The sequence below is a fragment of the Eleutherodactylus coqui genome, chromosome 8, assembly GCF_035609145.1.
Source record: "Eleutherodactylus coqui strain aEleCoq1 chromosome 8, aEleCoq1.hap1, whole genome shotgun sequence".
NCBI classification, from domain to species: domain Eukaryota; kingdom Metazoa; phylum Chordata; class Amphibia; order Anura; family Eleutherodactylidae; genus Eleutherodactylus; species Eleutherodactylus coqui.
In genome coordinates, this window is record NC_089844.1 from 157956928 (window position 1) to 157976092 (window position 19165).

A 19165-nucleotide genomic window follows, 5' to 3' on the forward strand; every position below is an offset into this window, starting at 1 on the left:
GGAAATGTCTTCTCTGACTGCAAACACAAGGCAGCCCGTGAAGGAGGGAGGCCTGCGCTGCCCTCAGCAGCCTGTGACTGGTTGCCCCCGGCAACCTATAGACTCCTATTACTGCTGCTGGGGGAGACTTTAGTGTCCGCGACTCCAGGGCTCTGGAAATGCGACAGGTGACTGCGGGATCCTGGGAATATCGTCCCCACTCCTGAGATCGCTCCGCTGACGTATATAATACTCCTCCTGATGGTAACGGTAATCTAACCTTCAGCGATGTCACATCTGGTGTTTGAGCTAATTAATATAGAAAACTGGAATACGATCCCATTTATTGTCTTGCAGTGTATTACAGGTAGATTGTAAGCTCCTGAGACGAGGGAGCATTGCATTTAATACGTGCGGGTCAGTCTGTGTGTCTGAGAGGCCCGAGATCCTGGAGGAAATGATATTATACAGCATTATATTATATTACAGTCTATCATTAGGTTATATCACGTCTTATTACGTTATCCTCTGCTATGTATTAGAGCCCCCCCATGTGGCCCTCCCCCTCCACCCCATATATAAAGCCACTCTCTACACAAAGAACGGACACTACACTTATAGTTATATATATCTGTATATCTATCGCCCGTTATGCCGCCTGCGGTCTGCGCTGAGCTGTGGTAAATATTGACTTGAGATTAGCGTATATAAGTATGTGTGTGAGGTGCCGCAGGTAGAAGGTGACAGGTCTGATCTCCATGTTTACCTGTGTGTTACTGGAAAGCCCTGTGACATCCGAATAGCATTTATTTTCTAAGTCTGAAATCCATTGGTTTGGCGTGTGCTCAAAATTCAAGGGGCCCTTCATTTGGGGATTATGGAAACCACCAGCTTACATTACATTACTTAAATTGTACTCATCCCGTATTATAGTGTACTCCAGAGCTGCACTCACTATTCTGCTGGTGGAGTCACTGTGTACATACATTACTTATCCTGTACTGATCCTGAGTTACATCATGTATTATACTCCAGAGCTGCACTCACTATTCTGCTGGTGGAGTCCCTGTGTACATACATTACTTATCCTGTACTGATCCTGAGTTACATCCTGTATTATACTCCAGAGCTGCACTCACTATTCTGCTGGTGGAGTCACTGTGTACATACATTACTTATCCTGTACTGATCCTGAGTTACATCCTGTATTATACTGCAGAGCTGCACTCACTATTCTGCTGGGGGAGTCACTGTGTACATATATTACTAATCCTGTACTGATCCTGAGTTACAGCCTGTATTATGCTCCAGAGCTGCACTCACTATTCTGCTGGTGAAGTCACTGTGTACATACATTACTTGTCCTGTACTGCTCTTGAGTTATATCCTGTATTATACTCCAGAGCTGCACTCACTATTCTGCTGGTGGAGTCACTGTGTACATATATTACTTATCCTGTACTGATCCTGAGTTACATCCTGTATTATATTGCAGAGCTGCACTCACTTTTCTGCTAGTAGAATCACTGTGTACATACATTACTTATCCTGTACTGATCCTGAGTTACATCCAGTATTATACTCCAGAGCTGCACTCACTATTCTGCTGGTGGAGTCACTGTGTACATACATTACATTACTTACCCTGTACTGCTCCTAAGTTACATCCTGTATTATACTCCAGAGCTGCACTCACTAATCTGCGGCAGGAGTCACTGTGTACATACATGACTTATCCTGTACTGATCCTCAGTTACATCCAGTATTATACCCCAGAGCTGCACTCACTATTCTGCTGGTGGAGTCACTGTGTACATACATTACTTATCCTGTACTGATCCTGAGTTATATCCTGTATTATACTCCAGAGCTGCACTCACTATATAGTCACTGATGGAGTCACTGTGTACATACATTACTTATCCTGTACTGATCCTGAGTTACATCCTGTATTATACTCCAGAGCTGCACTCACTATTCTGCTGGTGGAGTCACTGTGTACATACATTATTTATCCTGTACTGATCCTCAGTTACATCCAGTATTATACCCCAGAGCTGCACTCACTATTCTGCTAGTTGAGTCACTGTGTACATACATTACTTATCCTGTACTGATCCTGAGTTATATCCTGTATTATACTCCAGAGCTGCACTCACTATATAGTCACTGTATACATACATTACTTATCCTGTACTGATCCTGAGTTACATCCTGCATTATACTCCAGAGCTGCACTCACTGTTCTGTTGGTAAAGTCACTGTGTACATACATTACTTATCCTGTACTGATCCTCAGTTACATCCAGTATTATACCCCAGAGCTGCACTCACTATTCTGCTGGTGGAGTCACTGTGTACATACATTACTTATCCTGTACTGATCCTGAGTTACATCCTGCATTATACTCCAGAGCTGCACTCACTGCTCTGTTGGTAAAGTCACTGTGTACATACATTACTTATCCTGTACTGATCCTGAGTTACATCCTGTATTATACTCCAGAGCTGCACTCACTATTCTGCTGGTGGGGTCACTGTGTACATACATTACTTATCCTGTACTGAGCCTGAGTTACATCCTATATTATACTCCAGAGCTGCACTCACTATTCTGCTGGTGGAGTCACTGTGTGCATACATTACTCATCCTGTACTGATCCTGAGTTACATCCTGTATTATACCCCAGAGCTGCACTCATAATTCTGCTGATTGTTATTGGAAACAGTCAGTAAGCTTGTCAATGGATATTCCCCATAACAGATTAGCTAAGCTCCTGCAGGAGCAGTTCGTTTCCCCTACATTACATGACTGTGCAGAGCCGCAGAGACACTCTCTAGGATGTAGCTCATGAGAACATGCTGTGGGGAGACCTTGAACAAGTAGGGGGCGCTGAGAAACTACTGAATAGAGTTAAAGATGTAATAATTGTGCTCTAAACCTTATAACACATTATAATTTACAACAGACAAACCTCGTGTCCAGAGATGGAGAAGTATGAAAAGCTGGCTAAGATTGGAGAAGGATCATATGGTGTCGTCTTCAAGTGTCGGAATAAGGAGACGGGACAAGTGGTGGCCATCAAGAAATTTGTCGAGTCTGAGGATGATCCTATCATTAAGAAGATTGCGTTACGTGAGATACGGATGTTAAAGGTGAGGCTGCACTGTGACACCATACAAAAAAATATCAAGCCCCTAGAGGGAGCTGTCATTCTGTTGCAAAACTCAGCATGCAGTTACATCTCAGGCAGATAATAGAGTTTGAGAGGGGGCGCATTTTTGGACCAGTGGATGTGTGAGGGCACACAAGGTGACCGGGCTCAGGATGCCCCCTACAGACCACCAGTATAGAGGAGCGTCTGACCAGACTGTTAGGAGGTGTTGGGACCAGTGGATGTGTGAGGGCACGCAAGGTGACCCGTCTCAGGATGCCCCCTACAGACTACCAGTACAGAGGAGCATCTGGCCAGACTGTTAGGAAGTGTTGAGACCTGTGGATGTGTGAGGGCACACAAGGTGACAGAGCTCAGGACGCTCCCTACAGACCACCAGTAGAAAGGAGCATCTGACCAGACTGTTAGGGGGTGTTGGGACAAGTGGATGTGTGAGGGCACACAAGGTGACTGGGCTCAGGACGCCCCCTACAGACCACCAGTAGAGAGGAGTGTCTGACCAGACTGTTAGGATGGGTTGGGACCAGTGGATGTGTGAGGGCACGCAAGGTGACCAGGCTTAGGACGCCCCAACAGACCACCAGTAGAGAGGAGCGTCTGACCAGACTGCTAGGAAGTGTTGGGACCAGTGGATGTGTGAGGGCACACAAGGGGACCGGGCTCAGGATGCCCCCTATAGAGCACCAGTAGAGAGGAGCGTCTGACCAGACTGTTAGGAGGTGTTGGGACCAGTGGATGTGTGAGGGCACACAAGGTGACCGGGCTCAGGACCCTTGACAGACCAGCAGTAGAGAGGAGAGTCTGATTGTCCACTATCCAGAGACAGACGGCACCATCATTACAGGCCCCTGCGTCTGTCTGAACCCTTTCCAGACTGTTCTGTCTTCTCTTTGCATACATATATGTCAATCATACTCACGTGACAACACAAATTGTTACATTTTTCAGACATATCCAAGACATTAACCTCTTACATGCTGCAGCTGTGTAATACACATCCACATTAAAAACATGACAATTACTACAGTTATAGACAATTATGGAGGGGCCAGATATATGTATTTCGGGCCACTACAGCAGGGCTTCCAAGGGGCAGCAGGATAATGCTCGGCCGCACACACAAGGGGGTCACAGGAAGCCCCCACAACATTGTCACACTTCCGTGGCTGCCCGGTCACCAGATTTATCGCCAATAGAACATGTATGGGACCGCCTGAGACGCCAACTTCAACAGCCTAGGAGTCTGCAAGATCTAGAGGCTCAGTTACAGCCACTGTGGACCAATATGCCACCGGATTCCATATGGAACCTGTATGCCACCATGCCCAATTGTATCACATCTTGTATCCAAGCTAGAAGTGGCCCTGTGGGCCTCGTGTCAATTGTTCTGAATACGATTAGAATGCTGATAAGGTAAGGGGAGTCTATACAGACTCCATGCTGATGGTTTCCAAGGCAGAACTAGATCTGCAGCCCCAGTGCTGTGAATATACAGAATGTCAGTCCTGATGTCAGCGCTGTGATGTCTTCTGTTACAGCAACTGAAGCACAACAACCTGGTGAACCTGCTGGAGGTTTTCCGCAGGAAGAGGAAGCTTCATCTGGTATTTGAATATTGTGATCACAACGTTCTCAACGAGCTGGAAAAACACCCCGAAGGGTACGTCCAATGAGAGTGTCACTTATCAGAGGAGCAGCTTATATCTGTCACATGATATAAATGCTTCTTCTGTTACAGAGTCCCCGAGGTGATGACCAAAAACATTGTGCAGCAGATCCTGCAGGCCGTGAACTTCTGCCACAAGAACAGTGTAAGGAGGCGGCTCCCAAAGCATTAAAGGGGAACTCCATGTGACAAGGCATAGAGACAGATAACCTCATTTGGAAACCTCCAACCATGTGGGTCATGTACTGAGCACTACTGCCCTGCCTGCTCGGTGTAGTTGTGTGGTCCAGATGCTCCAATGATGTTATCTGTCTCTATCAGAAGATGGAGTTCCCCTTTAAGGGTTTTTTTTTGGGGGGGGGGGGGAGTATTTTTGTTACAATCGATACAATGTTGTTCGTTGTGTCTTTCTGTTGGGCAGTGCATTCACCGAGATGTAAAACCAGAGAACATCCTGCTCACCAAACAGGGGGTCATAAAACTCTGTGACTTCGGTTTTGCTCGAATATTAAGTAAGTGATTTATGCGGGCGCTGCAGTGACTGACAAGATTGTTGGACTGCAATGTTGAAGCTGTTTCCTTGAGCAGGAGTGCAAATTGGGGGCTTCTCTAGTCCTGGGAAACCCCTTCAGGAAGAAACCATGATGACATATTACTGCCACCACTAGAGGGAGCTCACTGCATAAGAATTCGTCAATCAGCCAAATGAATATGTACAAATCTGTATACACTAAGCTCCCTCTAGCAGTAGTAGTATATATCTGCATCTAGTGGGCTCCTCTAGTGGTGGCTGTATTTATCTGTATATAGTGAGGTCTGCTAGTGGTGGCTGCATATAGTGAGCGCCCGCTTGTAGTAGCTGTATAATCTGTACGTATTGAGCTTCCACTAGTGTGGCTGGATCTGTAGACAGGGAGCTGTATATATCTGTATACACTGAGCTCCGTATAGTGGTGGCTGTATTTATCTGTATGTAGTGAGGTCTGCTACTGGTGGCTGTGTATATCTGTATACACTGAGCTCCCTCTAGTGGTGGCTGCATATAGTGAGCTCCCGCTTGTGGTAGCTGTATAATCTGTACGTAATGAGCTCCCCCTAGTGGAGACTGTATAATCTGTACGTATTGAGCTTCCACTAGTGTGGCTGGATCTGTAGACAGGGAACTGTATATATCTGTATACACTGAGCTCCCTCTAGTGGTGGCTGTATTTATCTGTATGTAGTGAGGTCTGCTAGTGGTGGCTGTGTATATCTGTATACACTGAGCTCCCTCTAGTCGTGGCTGTATTTTTCTGTATGTAGTGAGGTCTGCTAGTGGTGGCTGTGTATATCTGTATACACTGAGCTCCCTCTAGTGGTGGCTGAATTTATCTGTATATAGTGAGGTCTGCTAGTGGTGGCTGTGGATATCTGTTTACACTGAGCTCCCTCTAGTGTTGGCTGCATATAGTGAGCTCCCGCTTTTGGAGACTGTATAATCTGTATGTATTGAGCTTCCACTAGTGTGGCTGGATCTGTAAACAGGGAGCTTTCCATAGTGGTGGCTGTATATATCTGTATACACTGAGCTCCCTCTAGTGGTGGCTGTATTTATCTGTATGTAGTGAGGTCTGCTAGTGGTGGCTGTATTTATCTGAATGTAGTGAGGTCTGCTAGTGGTGGCTGTGTACATCTGTATACACTGAGCTCCCTCTAGTGGTGGCTATATTTATCTGAATGTAGTGAGGTCTGCTAGTGGTGGCTGTGTATATCTGTATACACTGAACTCCCTCTAGTGGTGGCTGTATTTATCTATATATAGTGAGGTCTACTAGTGGTGGCTGTGTATATCTGTATACACTGAGCTCCCTCTTGTGGCAGCTGTGTAATCTGTACGTAATGAGCTCCCCCTAGTGGAGACTGTATAATCTGTACGTATTGAGCTTCCACTAGTGTGGCTGGATCTATAGACAGGGAGCTGTATATATCTGTATACACTGAGCTCCGTATAGTGGTGGCTGTATTTATCTGTATATAGTGAGGTCTGCTAGTGGTGGCTGTGTATATCTGTATACACTGAGCTCCCTCTAGTGGTGGCTGTATTTATCTGTATGTAGTGAGGTCTACTAGTGGTGGCTGTGTATATCTGTATACACTGAGCTTCCTCTAGTTTTGGCTGTATTTATCTATATATAGTGACGTCTGCTAGTGGTGGCTGTGTATATCTGTATACACTGAGCTCCCTCTAGTGGTGGCTGCATATAGTGAGCTCCTGCTTGTGGTAGCTGTATAATCTGTACGTAATGAGCTCCCCCTAGTGGAGACTGTATAAGCTGTACATAGTGAGCTTCACTAATGGTGGCTGGATCTGTAGACAGGGAGCTTTCCATAGTGGTGGTTGTATATATCTGTATGCACTGAGCTCCCCCTATTGGTGGTTGTATATACAGTATGTATCTGTACACAATGATCTCCCCCTAGTGATAGCTGTATACACCTGTATGCAGATAATTGTGTACCTGGTTCTCTGGTCTGTCCTCTCTTCTCTTCACAGCTCGGCCTGGTGATGATTATACGGATTACGTGGCCACTCGTTGGTATCGGGCCCCAGAGCTCCTGGTTGGGGACACACAGTATGGGGCAGCGGTGGATGTGTGGGCCATAGGTTGTGTCTTCGCTGAACTGCTGTCTGGACAGCCCGTGTGGCCAGGGAAATCGGACATGGACCAGCTCTACCTCATCATCAGGACTCTGGGTGAGGAAAGCTCTGCAGAAGTGGCATCACCCATATCTCTCCCTATTATCACACACTATAGGGTCAGACTCTGTAGCTGCTGTGGGGTTCTGGACAGTGAGGGTCCCAACTCAAGTTGGCTCGAGTCCTCTTGGGTGGGCGTGTTCTCTACATTGACCTGAGGGTGATGCTACAGCAGCTGAGCCATAAGTGATGCAATTCCGTCTGTCACCACTAGAGGGGCACTCCGCATGTATATTTGTAGGGAGCAGAAATGTAAAGTGTGGAGGGAGCTCCCCCTAGTGGTGGCTGCAGGATTTTCTTATGTAACTTCATCTGTGCAGAAGATTTGGAGCTCTGACCACTATAGTTATATTATGTAAATACGCTCCGTATTGCGCACGTAATTTTGAGTAGTGAATCTCCATTGATTAGCATTGGGGTATTCGCACTTGCGTTTTTCATGCGCCTATATGTGTGAACGAGCCCGTACTCCATACGCAGGAGGAACCGTCTTCTGTTTAGTGATTTGTGTCTTTCTTCCAGGAAAACTGATCCCAAGGCACCAGTACATTTTCCGCAGCAACCAGTTTTTCCATGGTGCCAGTATTCCCGAGCCGGACCCCGATGACGTGGTGGGTACCCGCTTCCTGTCTTGTGATCAGTGCTACACTTAAGTCGTACATAAAACAACACTAATCTCAAATTTCATATAGGAAACACTGGAGGAGAAATTCCCAAATATTCAGTCGCTGGCGATGGCATTCATGAAGGTAAGAGAGGATTCTGGGAAATACGTAGTAGAGGATTTGGTGACAACGGTGTGAACAAACCCAGCAATGCTCCTTGTAGAGTACTATCACGTACTGGGGCATACAGCAGTCCAGTATCTGCTGCCACCTAGTGACGGCATGTGTGTTATGTCCTCTCATGATAGTCTCCTCCCCTTAGGGATGCCTACGCATGAATCCTGATGATCGTCTCACTTGTGAGCAGCTCCTCGAAAGCACCTACCTAAACCCCACCCGGGAGGAACCCGAGAAGAGGAAAGGCAAAGGGAGACGCAGGCAGGTAAGTAACCCCACAGCCTTCCACACCAGAAACTGCTCCTCTGGTAAGATGAGCTTTCACATTTGGAGCTACTTTGTTATAAAATATTAGGAGGTTGCTTAAATAGCAGTTCCATTTTCTTGCGCTCACCCTTTCAGTAGAGCTTTCAATATGTGGGACCTAGATGCCCATACAGGGGGCACAAGTCTAGAGTTTGTAGAAAGGCTTAACACACACAAAAAAAGACATTGCTTGTACAGCTCCTCAGGGGCGGGGCATGAGAAAGGTCTTCAAAGAACATCAGAGTCCTTGCCCTGATCCACCCCATAAGAGCAGAACTTGGAAACCAGTGTTTTATGTTGGTCTTCCTTTAAAACCCAAGTGGAAACAGGGTGGAGAGGGGGAGTTTATCAACCTTCTTGTGCCCAAATTGTGGCATACAAGAGTTGCAATTTGGGCACAAATGTAGTAATAAATAAGTGGTGGTTGATATCAGGCAGCAGAGCTATCCCTTAGGCCGGAAGCTGGCAAACTACAGCTCAAACCTACACCAGGTCATAGCTGCATAGATTTCAGTCTGGCAGATTGGTGTTACCAGATGCATCAGCTTTATTAATAGAGATGAGCGAACGTACTCGGATAAGCACTACACGTCCGAGTAATGTGCTTTATCTGAGTATCGCTGTACTCGTCCTGAAAGATTCGGGGCGCTCCGCTGCTGCCAGGTGAGTCGCAGCGGGGAGCGGGGCAGAGCGGGCGGGAGAGAAGGAGAGAAAGATCTCCCCTCCGTTCCTCCCCGCTCTCCCCTGCAGCTCCCCGCTCCGCAGCGCGTCCCGAATCTTTCAGGACGAGCAGAGAGGTACTCGGATAAAGCACATTACTCGGACGAGTAGTGCCTATCCGAGTACGTTCGCTCATCTCTATTTATTAACCCTTTAAAGGGGTTCTGACATCAAAAAAAAAAAAAAAAAAAAAATTGTACTCACCTTGCCTGGCCCAATCGCCAGGCATGTCCCCTCCAGCCGGCATCTTCTTCTGTGCCTTTAAAGCAGAGCAGGAGCGATCAAAAAGACCGCTTCCTGCTCTGGTCCGTCCGTCAGGCACTTCCGAGGTCAACGGACGAACCGCCACAGCAAGCACGTCACAAGCAGTGCTTGCTGTGGGCGGCCCGTCCGTCCGGCTGAACTCCGGAGTGCTGCGCATGCGCAGTGGAGACGCAGCCCGTCCTGACTCCTGTCGGAGGGCACATCTCCACTGCGCATGCGCGCGATCCCGGAGCGGCGCGGCTCGTGCAGACAGAAGAGGAGGAGCAGCGCCTGCCGGGAGATGACCCCCCGATGTCAACAACAACAGAAGAAAAGGTAAGTATTATCTTTTTATGCTTTAGCAGCCATTACACCATGGGTTCCCTGGGTCCATTAGGCACACCAGGGAACAATGGCTGCTAAAGCATAAAAACATTATTTGTGTCAAAACCCCTTTAACAGTCACATTAAATCCCGAAAAATCCTCCTGAAAACGTTTTTTTTCTTGCAGATTTTGAGTTGACGTCTCAGATAAATATTTGGCACGGCCCGTAGATGCCTTAAGTGTATCCTAATCCCCATAATGGTGTGACTGATTTTAGCCCCAAGAAGCAGCAAGTTATTTCCCTGTGTGTTTGCACGGTCATAACTTACTATCTAAAAGCAAAAACTTTAAATAGTTTTTAAAGGAAAAAAAAAAGATTCGATGTGTTCAGCATCTGCAGGGTTAAGTGGCATAAAGGAGTGCGTAGAGGAGCAAAACCACATGTGACAATCAGAGAGCAAATGCTCCTACTTGGGAGGCGATGATGAATAAACATTCGCAGCACCCCCACCCGTGACAGGACAATCACTGGGCGGCTCTGCTGTAGGCTTGTCTCCTCTCCCCATCAGCTTTGCTCAAGGCCCGTTTAGGCCCGACGATTTACGAGTTTCCGCAAAGCCGTCTTTTGAGCGAGAATCGTTGGCTCTAACGCGTCGTTTATCGTTGTCTTTCAGCAAGCTAAAAGAGAACGATGAGCTGTCAGTGCCGCGCGCCGAGCTCACAGCGGGATACAGCTGATACTATGGTTTCAGCTCATATCCCACTTGGAGAACAAAGCCGGAGTATGAAGACAACGGTCCAGCTGTTTTCTGCAAACCCTGCTCAGTGTATACCAGCGGTGCGCTCCAGCTTCACCCAGGCGAGTGCGATATCAGGCCATGAATCACGGGCAGAGATTGCGCTCGCTAACACTGCGTTCTCCATGAATGCAAGGCGCTTTTATGTCAAAACTGCCTAGCATCACTTTATGGAGTTTCTCCCATTGTTTTCAATATGAGACCACCCATGGCTCGCGCCCGGCACATGATGCGATGCTTCCGCCGGCCCCCCGACATCACGGTGTGATGTGTATGACCCTATTCAAAAGAACGGGATTCATATTCGTGAGTCTTGCTGCGCCATTTTCTTGTGTGAGCCCCCATAAGTAGAGGAGTATTGGCAACACCCATCCTGCTGGTAGTCAGGGGGCATTGCTGTGATCTCTGACTATTTGTTTCTTCTTTCAGACTCAGCTGCTGCCTCACATTTCAGGAAATGGCGCCTCTCCTGCTCCAGAGGGCAAGAACAAGCCGCGGGCTCAGAAATTTGATCACTTCCCCAATATCTAAACACTTTGAGGGGACCTCGGTACAGGAGCTTCTCAGGGAGGAACCGGCGGTGTTCTTGACTACATGGCCGGTGGTCCAGGATAAGGGACATTACAGAACCAGTGAATCGAATAGGAAGCCATCTTCACTGACACTTTGTTGTATACTGGCGGCAGAGAAATCCCCTCCTCCCACCAGACAAGGGAGGACAGTGGGGTAAACAGGAAACCAGTTGAATTCTGAATTGGATGCAGCTTTGGCTGTAACTAGAGAACGCAGATTGCGCTGTAACAATGTATCTGGCATTAGCGATTATTACTTTCATGTACGGAGTCAGTCCAAAAGTATTTATTAAAAAAAGGAAGCAAACAGAACGTCCGGGAATACACAAATCACATATAACCTGCGCACAGGGGTGATGTAATCTGACCATAAAGGTCACATGATACTCCACATTGTATGCCAGCGGGAGACGTGGGGGCCCGACTGACAGACCCAAATCAAACTACCCGGACACATAAATAACTCTGCGGCATCTTCACGGTGCCAGGGCGGACTTTATTGAGAGCGCAGAGTATTTTACAGAGGGAGGAGGTTTTAGCGCCGCTCTCTTGGTTCATCGTCATAGTAGTAATCTCCTGCCCCCCGTGTGACACTAGTCCATACTGAGGGTCTTCAAGACAGCCATTTTTCCTCATCCTGCTTTGACATATCCAAGATTTCCGTCACAATCCCAGTGCCGATGGTCTTGTTCCCATCTCGCAAAGTAAACAGTTGCCCCTTCTCCAGTATCATGGGCTGCCGCAGTGTCAATATTAGGCTGGAGTCTTCTCCAGGCATTACCATCTCCTACAAAGGAAAGGGTTAACATTAGCATGGCGAGTCCAGCCAATATGGGCAATTTCTGTTACTCTGGTCCAGAAATCCTGATAAATCGAGGAGGTGACAATCATAGTCCCATGTGAGAGAATTGGGACATCAGGTATGGATGATAAGTATCACACATGGGAAGAGCACATACCTTGTTCGGTGGCAGCGTGACACGGCAGGACATGTCCCAGGTCAGGGAGAACATCACAGGCAAAAAGTTGCTGACAAAGGGCTTGTGGCGCCCTCCTTCTTCCTTACTGAGGATGTAGACCTGGAAGGAGGACACGTTACCACTACACCCAGGAGCAGATTACTGCATTGCCACCATATTGCTCCAGCCCCTTACCTGAGCCTGGATCTTCTGGTGAGGTTTGATGGTGCCCGGTTTGCACATCACCATCCCTCGCCGGATGTCTTCTCTCTTTAACCCTCTGACCAGAGCACCAAGGTTATCTCCGGCTTCTGCCCGCTCCAGGCTCTTGTGGAACATCTCAATGCCTGTGCCAGAGAGGACATGAGATGAGGCAGACGCTAACGACGTGAAGTATGCCGACAGGTATGATCGGTGGCGGGTCCAGCTGCTGGAACCTCACTGGTCGGACTCCATGTACAACTGGCCTTTTCCATAGCTCCAGTTCCACGGAGTGCGACCAGAACCATCGCTTGTACGGCACATTTAAAGGCTATGGGATACACAGCTTGTAAGCAATACACCCTCTGGGATTTCACCCCTGGCATGTCCAAAAGCTACAGCCACACTGCAATGGCACTGCCAGAGATGGAACGCTTCAGCTCTGCAATCAGACGGTTCGCGTGAGGTGAATGGAGCAGAGGTGCACCAGCTAGAACATATGGGTGCGTGTGGGGGTGGATTGAAGGATTGGTGGAGGTGCCAGCAGTCAGATCCCCACCAATCAGCAAGTTAGCCCTTACCCGTGCATAGGGGATAACTCGCCAAGAGGGAATACCTCTAACACCTTAATAAAGCGGCCGCCCCCCACCCACCACTTTTCAGTTTTTCTCGTCCCCCATTTAACCCCTTAAGGACCAAGCTGTTTTGTACCTGAAGAATCAGACACTTTATAGGGATTTTGCCCATGTGGCGGTTTTACTGCCCTATTTTTTTTTTGTCAGCTACTAAAATTATTTTTGCTTCATTCCCCCCCCCCCCCCCCTCCCGTGACATATAGGGTTATATATTTTTTTTACCGACTTCCATTTTTTAGTTTTATTGGGGTAAAAAAAAAAAAAAAAACTTAAAATAAAGTATGGGAGCGGGTTCGGACGCGTTACTATATATGGTTTGGGATTATAGGGCGCACACAGCGACGGTTTTGGGTTATTTTCTTATGTATAATTTTATTCTGTAGTTTTGTTATTTATGTAACTTTTTTTTACTATGCCCCCATGACGTCACATAAGACCTCTGGGGGACAGGTTTTTTTATTTTTATTTGACACTTTCCCACTGTAGCTGAGACATCCATAGGAGCCCCAGTTACAGGGAAAAACATCCCCTGTAGTGACAACAGTCACTGGCAGAGGTGATCAGTCTTCTGGGACTCTGTAGCTCTGCTGTGCCAGGGAATCCCAGTGGTCACATGACCCCCGGCTCACGTAGTGAAAGTTAGACTTTGCATTTTTATTACATAGCTCTCATTGAACACTAAGAGAAAGGAAAAAGGCAGAAAGGGGTTAAAACCCCCTCCTGCCTTCTCACCTAGGTTATCAGCTGACTCGCTTAAACGACATTCCGCCATCTTTCACTGCGGTTTGTTTCTACGGCACAAACTGCAACAAAAGCGCCATGATAACTTTACTCTATGGGTCGGTACGATTACTACCATACCGAACTTCCAGGTTTTTTTTGCTGTACTACTTTTCCAAAGACATTTAATTTTTTTAATTATTTTCTGCCGCCATCATTTTTTATTTTTCCGGCGATGTAGTTGTATGAGGGCTCATTTTTTGCGGGACGCCCTGCAGTTTGTGTTGGTACCATTTTGGAATACATATGACTTTCTTGGAGACAGGGTGACCAAAAAAAAAAAGACATTTCTGGCGTTATTTTTTTTCAGACGACATTCACCATGTGGGCTAAATAATGCGCTACTTTGATAGATCGGACTTTTACGGTCACGGCAATACCAAATATGTATTTTTGTTTTTGGAATTTAGATTCTTTTATTATAAATAAGGCAAAAACGGGGGAGGGGGGGTGAACTCTGATCAAAGTTTTGTTTTTTTTAATTGATCTTGTTTTTACCTTTTTTTTAATCTTGTGAGAGGACAAGTTGCGATGCTTTGATCGCTCCTGCAGTATGAATGCCATAACTTTACATCCAGTCCATCAAGCCACCCCACGCGGATAGCTTGATTAGGCCCCTGGCTGCCATGACACTTGCATGGCTCCCTGCACTCATGTCAGAATTGAGAACAGTGTTTAAAGGGTTAAGAGCTTTGATAAGCCGCATGGCTGATCAGAGCTGTTGCCTGTACTAAACAGCCGGCGCCCGTGGTATGAAGGGAGACGTCAAATGGTGGGAAGTGACTTGTAGCGGATTGTGGAGGGCGAAGTGCTCCTACCTGTCACAACCGACTTCAGGTGCCTACAGCGTCCGACAAACTCGCACTCATCTCCCTTCTTTATGGTGCCTCGCTCCAACGTCCCGGTGACCACTGTGCCTCGGCCTGGTGGAGAAGCACAAGGTAGATAGGTCAGACAGCACACAAGCTGATGATCCCCTACGGCGCGGCGGGCGCCTCACGCACCTGGAATAGAGTACACGGATTCCACCGGCAGCAGGAAGGGCTTCTCCAGGTCCCGCTCAGGGACGGGAATGTAAGTGTCAGCAACATCCAGAAGCTTCAAGACAGAATTCAAACCAAGTTCTGGATTGCGGTCCTGAAATGAGACGGGCCGGTCATGTGCCTGCTCAGTCCACAAAGGCAGCTTATTTTCCCGCTGACATATTTACATGAGGGCCGGTTTTTGCGAGATAAGTTGTATTTTTCAATGGGAGAATTTGTTATGAAAACTATTTCTAAGTTGGGCACGAGATTGGAATTTGTTTTATAATTAAAAAAAGGAAAAAAAAACACCTTTATTTTACATTTTTCTTAGTCCCATTATGGGACTTGAACTTGCGCTTTTTGATCATACAGTATAATGCAATACTTTAGTATTTCAGTATACTGTATTCTGACTGCCAATCATTCATGGCAGCTCTGGGGGTCTTTACAAGGCCCAGACTGCCACGACACTCGGATGACTCCCCATCATCTCATCACAGGCAGCGGTTTGGGGCATTTAAAGGGTCAGCTATTGAAGATGGCCCACGTCTGCCGTATGTGGAACAGGCTCAGATTCTAAGCCCACTCCGTACGTAGGTGTACATGTTGGGAAGGGGTTAAAGCCATCAGTGCTCAGGTAAAGCTTTCTCTGGCTCTTACCTCGAGGGCGCACAGAGCCGATCCTACCACCACGGGGGCGTTCTCACCATCGTACCCAAATTCCGTCAGCAGCTCTCGTATCTCCAGCTCCACCAGGTCCAGCATCTCCTTGTCATCGACGGCATCAGCCTTGTTAATGTAGACGATGATGTACTTCACCCCAATCTGCAACAGCGCCATGGGCATTAACAATGGGTTGTGCCATCTACTAAGAGCCCACCAGAGCTCGGCACTGCCCTACCTGTTTAGACAGAAGCAAGTGTTCCCGTGTCTGCGGCATCTGCCCGTCTGTGGCAGCTACAACCAGGATAGAGGCGTCCAGCTGGGAGGTCCCTGTGATCATGTTCTGCAAGGAGAAGAGTCTTATAACCTGAAGTCGGCCCCCGAACCCCGACACGTCGCCCGTCACACACCGCACCCACCTTCACGTAGTCCGCATGCCCCGGGCAGTCTGTGTGCGCATAATGGCGATTGGCGGTGGTGTACTCTACGTGGGATGCGTTAATGGTGATCCCTCGGGCCTTCTCCTCCGGGGCGTTGTCAATTTCTTCATATTTCTTAAACTTCGCTCCTCCCGTCTCCGCAAGGACTGCAGTAAGCAACAAAAAGTGTTATCCAGCTGTGGCCATGTGGGGGCGCTCAGCTGCCACATGGCCAATTTTCAGTTCTTCTCGGCTCAGCTATGGTCAGAAGCAGCAGATTTAGCTGCATCAGTTGAGTCTGAAGTGAAACCTATCTCAGAGGCTCAGGATGTGGTTATCTCCCTCCCACATGCTTTACACTGCAGTTCTGCTCCATTGCGATACGGATACAGATATAAGTGGCTCCAATATAGGTCTATAGGAGTCTGCAGTAGTCCAACGTTCACCTCCGGTTTAAGAGGCTGCAGTTGCTGTTCTATCCCTCCTTATACTTTACACTGCAGCTCTGCTTGTTCAGGAGAAAGTCCATATACAGAGAGGCTATTATAGGAAGGACCGAGGCGTTCTCTCCAGTGGGAAAAAAAAACATGGACACCAGTTAACGGCAGCCTATAGACCAAAGAGGGGAGGGGACCCTGGCCAAAGAGGAGACCCCACAGGTTCCAAGAGTCCCACTTCAAAGTGTTGTGACAAATAAAGTTACCCCATATCCACAGTTTAGAGGATGTATGAACAGTTGGGGGTCTGAGCACTAGAACCTCCATGATCCTCAAAAAGGGGGCCCCAAAGGGCCCTGCATGCGGACCCCCGCTCTACTCATTTCACTGGGAGTGCTAGAGATTGCTGAGCCCCTGTACTCAATGCCCGATGCTCCCATTGGAATGAATAGCGCAGCGCTAATGGCGGACCTCTGCTCCGCCCACGTGGAGACCTCCCCACTCTGGGATTGGTGGAGGTCCCAGAGGTAGGACCCCCACCGAAAATAAAAAGTTATCACTTTAGGGAAGTTTTCCAGGACTTCTGATATTGCTGTGCCATCATCAGGACCGGTCCCCAGTATCAGACTGGCGGGGGTCCGCCGCAGAGAACTCCGCCGATCAGCTGGGGAGGCCAGGGTGGTTCACCGCTTACCAGCACCGCGCCATATATGACACAGCAGATCAATCCCATGACTCTCCCCAGCCTCTTCATACAGGGGATGCCAGGCTGCAGATCCCCACGATCAGATACTGATCAGCTATCCTGAGAAGGTCCAGGGGCGCCCCCCTCCGAATACCTGGTGTCTACTGTATTAGCATGCAATATTAGTCACTACCCCCGCTGGTCACATGGGCAGTGCTGGCCAATCAGACGAGCATGGTGCATCAGGTAGGCAGTGGCGGGGTGCGGCCCGGAGGTACAACACCACCCATTCCCCCAATATGGTGTCACTTACTTTTAGTAATGGCGGCCGTCAGCGTGGTCTTGCCGTGGTCTACGTGTCCTATCGTTCCGATGTTGATGTGGGGCTTCTCCCTTGTGTAGGTCTTCTTGGCTTCCACTGCGTAGTTTCTGTACAGCAGGGGGCAGAAGCTGGCGGCGGGGCTCGGCCATGTCTGCAGGGAAGCAGGACGCTCTGTAACTTCCTAACAGACCGTTTCAATTTGTGATTTCCAAAATCTCCGCTTGCTGTCAGCGAATGGGAGCACCAGAGGCTGAGAGCTCATGTGGACGTCTCACCACAGCGGATGCGTCACCACCGGATCCAGTCTGGACAACGCTCCCGTTCCTCAGCGGCAAGCGGAGATCGCGAAAATGGCGAGGAACCGAGAGGCATTCGTACAGGCAGCCGATAAACATGGCATTTACTTACCGCGATGCGAAGAGCGTGCGCCGGGAGCCGGCCGAAGACTGGGGAGAGAAGGAGACGGCGTAAGCAAGCGGGCAACACAACGCAGAGCGCCAATCTAGGCGGATCGCCATGATTCGTCAGTGAACACAAGTGTAGGCGGTGCCTAGTAACCGTGCCAACCCCCAAGTCATGAAGTTACCCCCCATATGATCACTAGGACCCCCTGAGAACAGGTGGGGGAGGTGGGTCTCCGAGTGACAAGGGCGGAGCTCAGCAGGTTTGTCGCGGCTCTATTCACGTCAGTAGCAGCGCCGGAGAGGACCAAGCGCTTGCATGAGCCCCCCAAATCATAAAGTGGCCCCCTATCCTGTGCCATAACTTGGCACAGCCCCTTTATATCATGTGATCAGGGGGGAGGAGCTGGCAACATTTCACCCCCACGTTCCACCGGGCGCGATGCCCGCGGCCGGCCACACATGGGTGCTCAGGCTCGGACCCCGCAGCGAATGCGCCATTCTTGGGTGCGGATTACCACGGAGCTTCCATCCTCACACCCGCGCCGCTCAGCTGTGATCACACGGCGCCTCCTGCAGACACCAGGTTGGTTATTCCGTACAGCGCGCCAAAACATTCGCAACCTCCCTCCAACCCGGGAACTAACCTCCTGACTATGCAAACTAAATGCCATGGCGGTCAGTCAGGAATGGCGCAGTCAAAAAAAAAGTATCCTATGGGCCTGAGTGCAGACTGTGGGGGAGGGGCAGACGAGAGGGGTCATGTGGGGTCAAGGGGGGCATAGCTACCTCTCCCCGCAGCGCACATGTGACCTCTACTATCTCATGACCTTCACTGGCCACCAGGGGGAGCCCGCCCTCCCCGCTGCAGCTCCTCTGCCGCCTTCCCCTCCAGCTCCGCACCGCCCGCCCCGGCACCCTCCTCCGGCATCCCCGCCGCACGTCCCGCTCCTCACCGGCAGACCTGCATGCGGACAACACCACACACCCCGCCATCTTGGTAAACTGCGGAAATGACGGCATAGAACCGGAAATAAATCCTAGGTCAGTCAGCAAGCCACAAGCAATATGGCCGCCGGCATGGACGACAATAGGAGCCATTTTGGTTGTGGCATCCTTCTTTATTTCAAATGGTAGAGGTCCGCAGAGGCGGCCGCCCCCCTCCGTCAGTGAGGGGTCATTAGATTTGGGGGGAGATAAGCTCAGAGCGGATGTATAATAAGACAAGCCGAGCAACCAATCAGATGGCAGCTTATATCTTCTAAGGGCTTACTGGGAAGTGAAAGAGGCGTTCTGATTGGTTGCTATGGGTAACTGCGTTGTCATGGCGCACAT

General features: G+C 48.9%; 2 protein-coding genes across 3 annotated transcripts; one reads left to right on the top strand and one right to left on the bottom strand.

Annotated features, from left to right (window-relative positions):
• Window positions 1–20: 20 nt before the first annotated feature.
• CDKL4 (cyclin dependent kinase like 4) lies at window positions 21–11573 on the top strand. Of its 2 annotated transcripts, none has more exons than XM_066576773.1 (10): window positions 21–249; window positions 2949–3135; window positions 4694–4815; window positions 4894–4966; window positions 5243–5333; window positions 7355–7555; window positions 8081–8169; window positions 8251–8307; window positions 8486–8605; window positions 11161–11573. In XM_066576773.1, exons 2-10 carry the CDS (start codon window positions 2968–2970, stop codon window positions 11260–11262), a joined length of 1023 nt encoding a protein of 340 aa, XP_066432870.1. In that variant the 5' UTR covers window positions 21–249; window positions 2949–2967; the 3' UTR covers window positions 11263–11573. The 2 variants fall into 2 exon arrangements, with proteins under 2 accessions (XP_066432870.1, XP_066432871.1); XM_066576774.1 differs by having other exon boundaries at window positions 21–243.
• Window positions 11574–18845, bottom strand: TUFM (Tu translation elongation factor, mitochondrial). Its single transcript, XM_066576772.1, has 11 exons — window positions 18787–18845; window positions 17838–17875; window positions 17421–17580; window positions 15986–16152; window positions 15805–15909; window positions 15564–15728; window positions 14883–15015; window positions 14697–14801; window positions 12458–12609; window positions 12263–12382; window positions 11574–12090 (listed from the first exon to the last, which is right to left on the bottom strand). Exons 1-11 carry the CDS (start codon window positions 18824–18826, stop codon window positions 11917–11919), a joined length of 1359 nt encoding a protein of 452 aa, XP_066432869.1. The 5' UTR covers window positions 18827–18845; the 3' UTR covers window positions 11574–11916.
• Window positions 18846–19165: the final 320 nt, after the last annotated feature.

Excerpts from the sequence above, each read along its gene's own strand:
- TUFM (XM_066576772.1), bottom strand. The coding sequence starts at position 18,826 with ATGGCGGGGTGTGTGGTGTTGTCCGCATGCAGGTCTGCCG. Across the intron at positions 15,016-15,563 it reads CGGCTCTGTGCGCCCTCGAG|GACCGCAATCCAGAACTTGG; the intron begins GTAAGAGCCAGA and ends GTCTCATTTCAG. Across the intron at positions 12,383-12,457 it reads ACCAGAAGATCCAGGCTCAG|GTCTACATCCTCAGTAAGGA; the intron begins GTAAGGGGCTGG and ends TCCTCCTTCCAG.
- CDKL4 (XM_066576773.1), top strand. The coding sequence starts at position 2,968 with ATGGAGAAGTATGAAAAGCTGGCTAAGATTGGAGAAGGATCATATGGT. Across the intron at positions 3,136-4,693 it reads GTGAGATACGGATGTTAAAG|CAACTGAAGCACAACAACCT; the intron begins GTGAGGCTGCAC and ends CTTCTGTTACAG. Across the intron at positions 8,308-8,485 it reads TGGCGATGGCATTCATGAAG|GGATGCCTACGCATGAATCC; the intron begins GTAAGAGAGGAT and ends TCCTCCCCTTAG.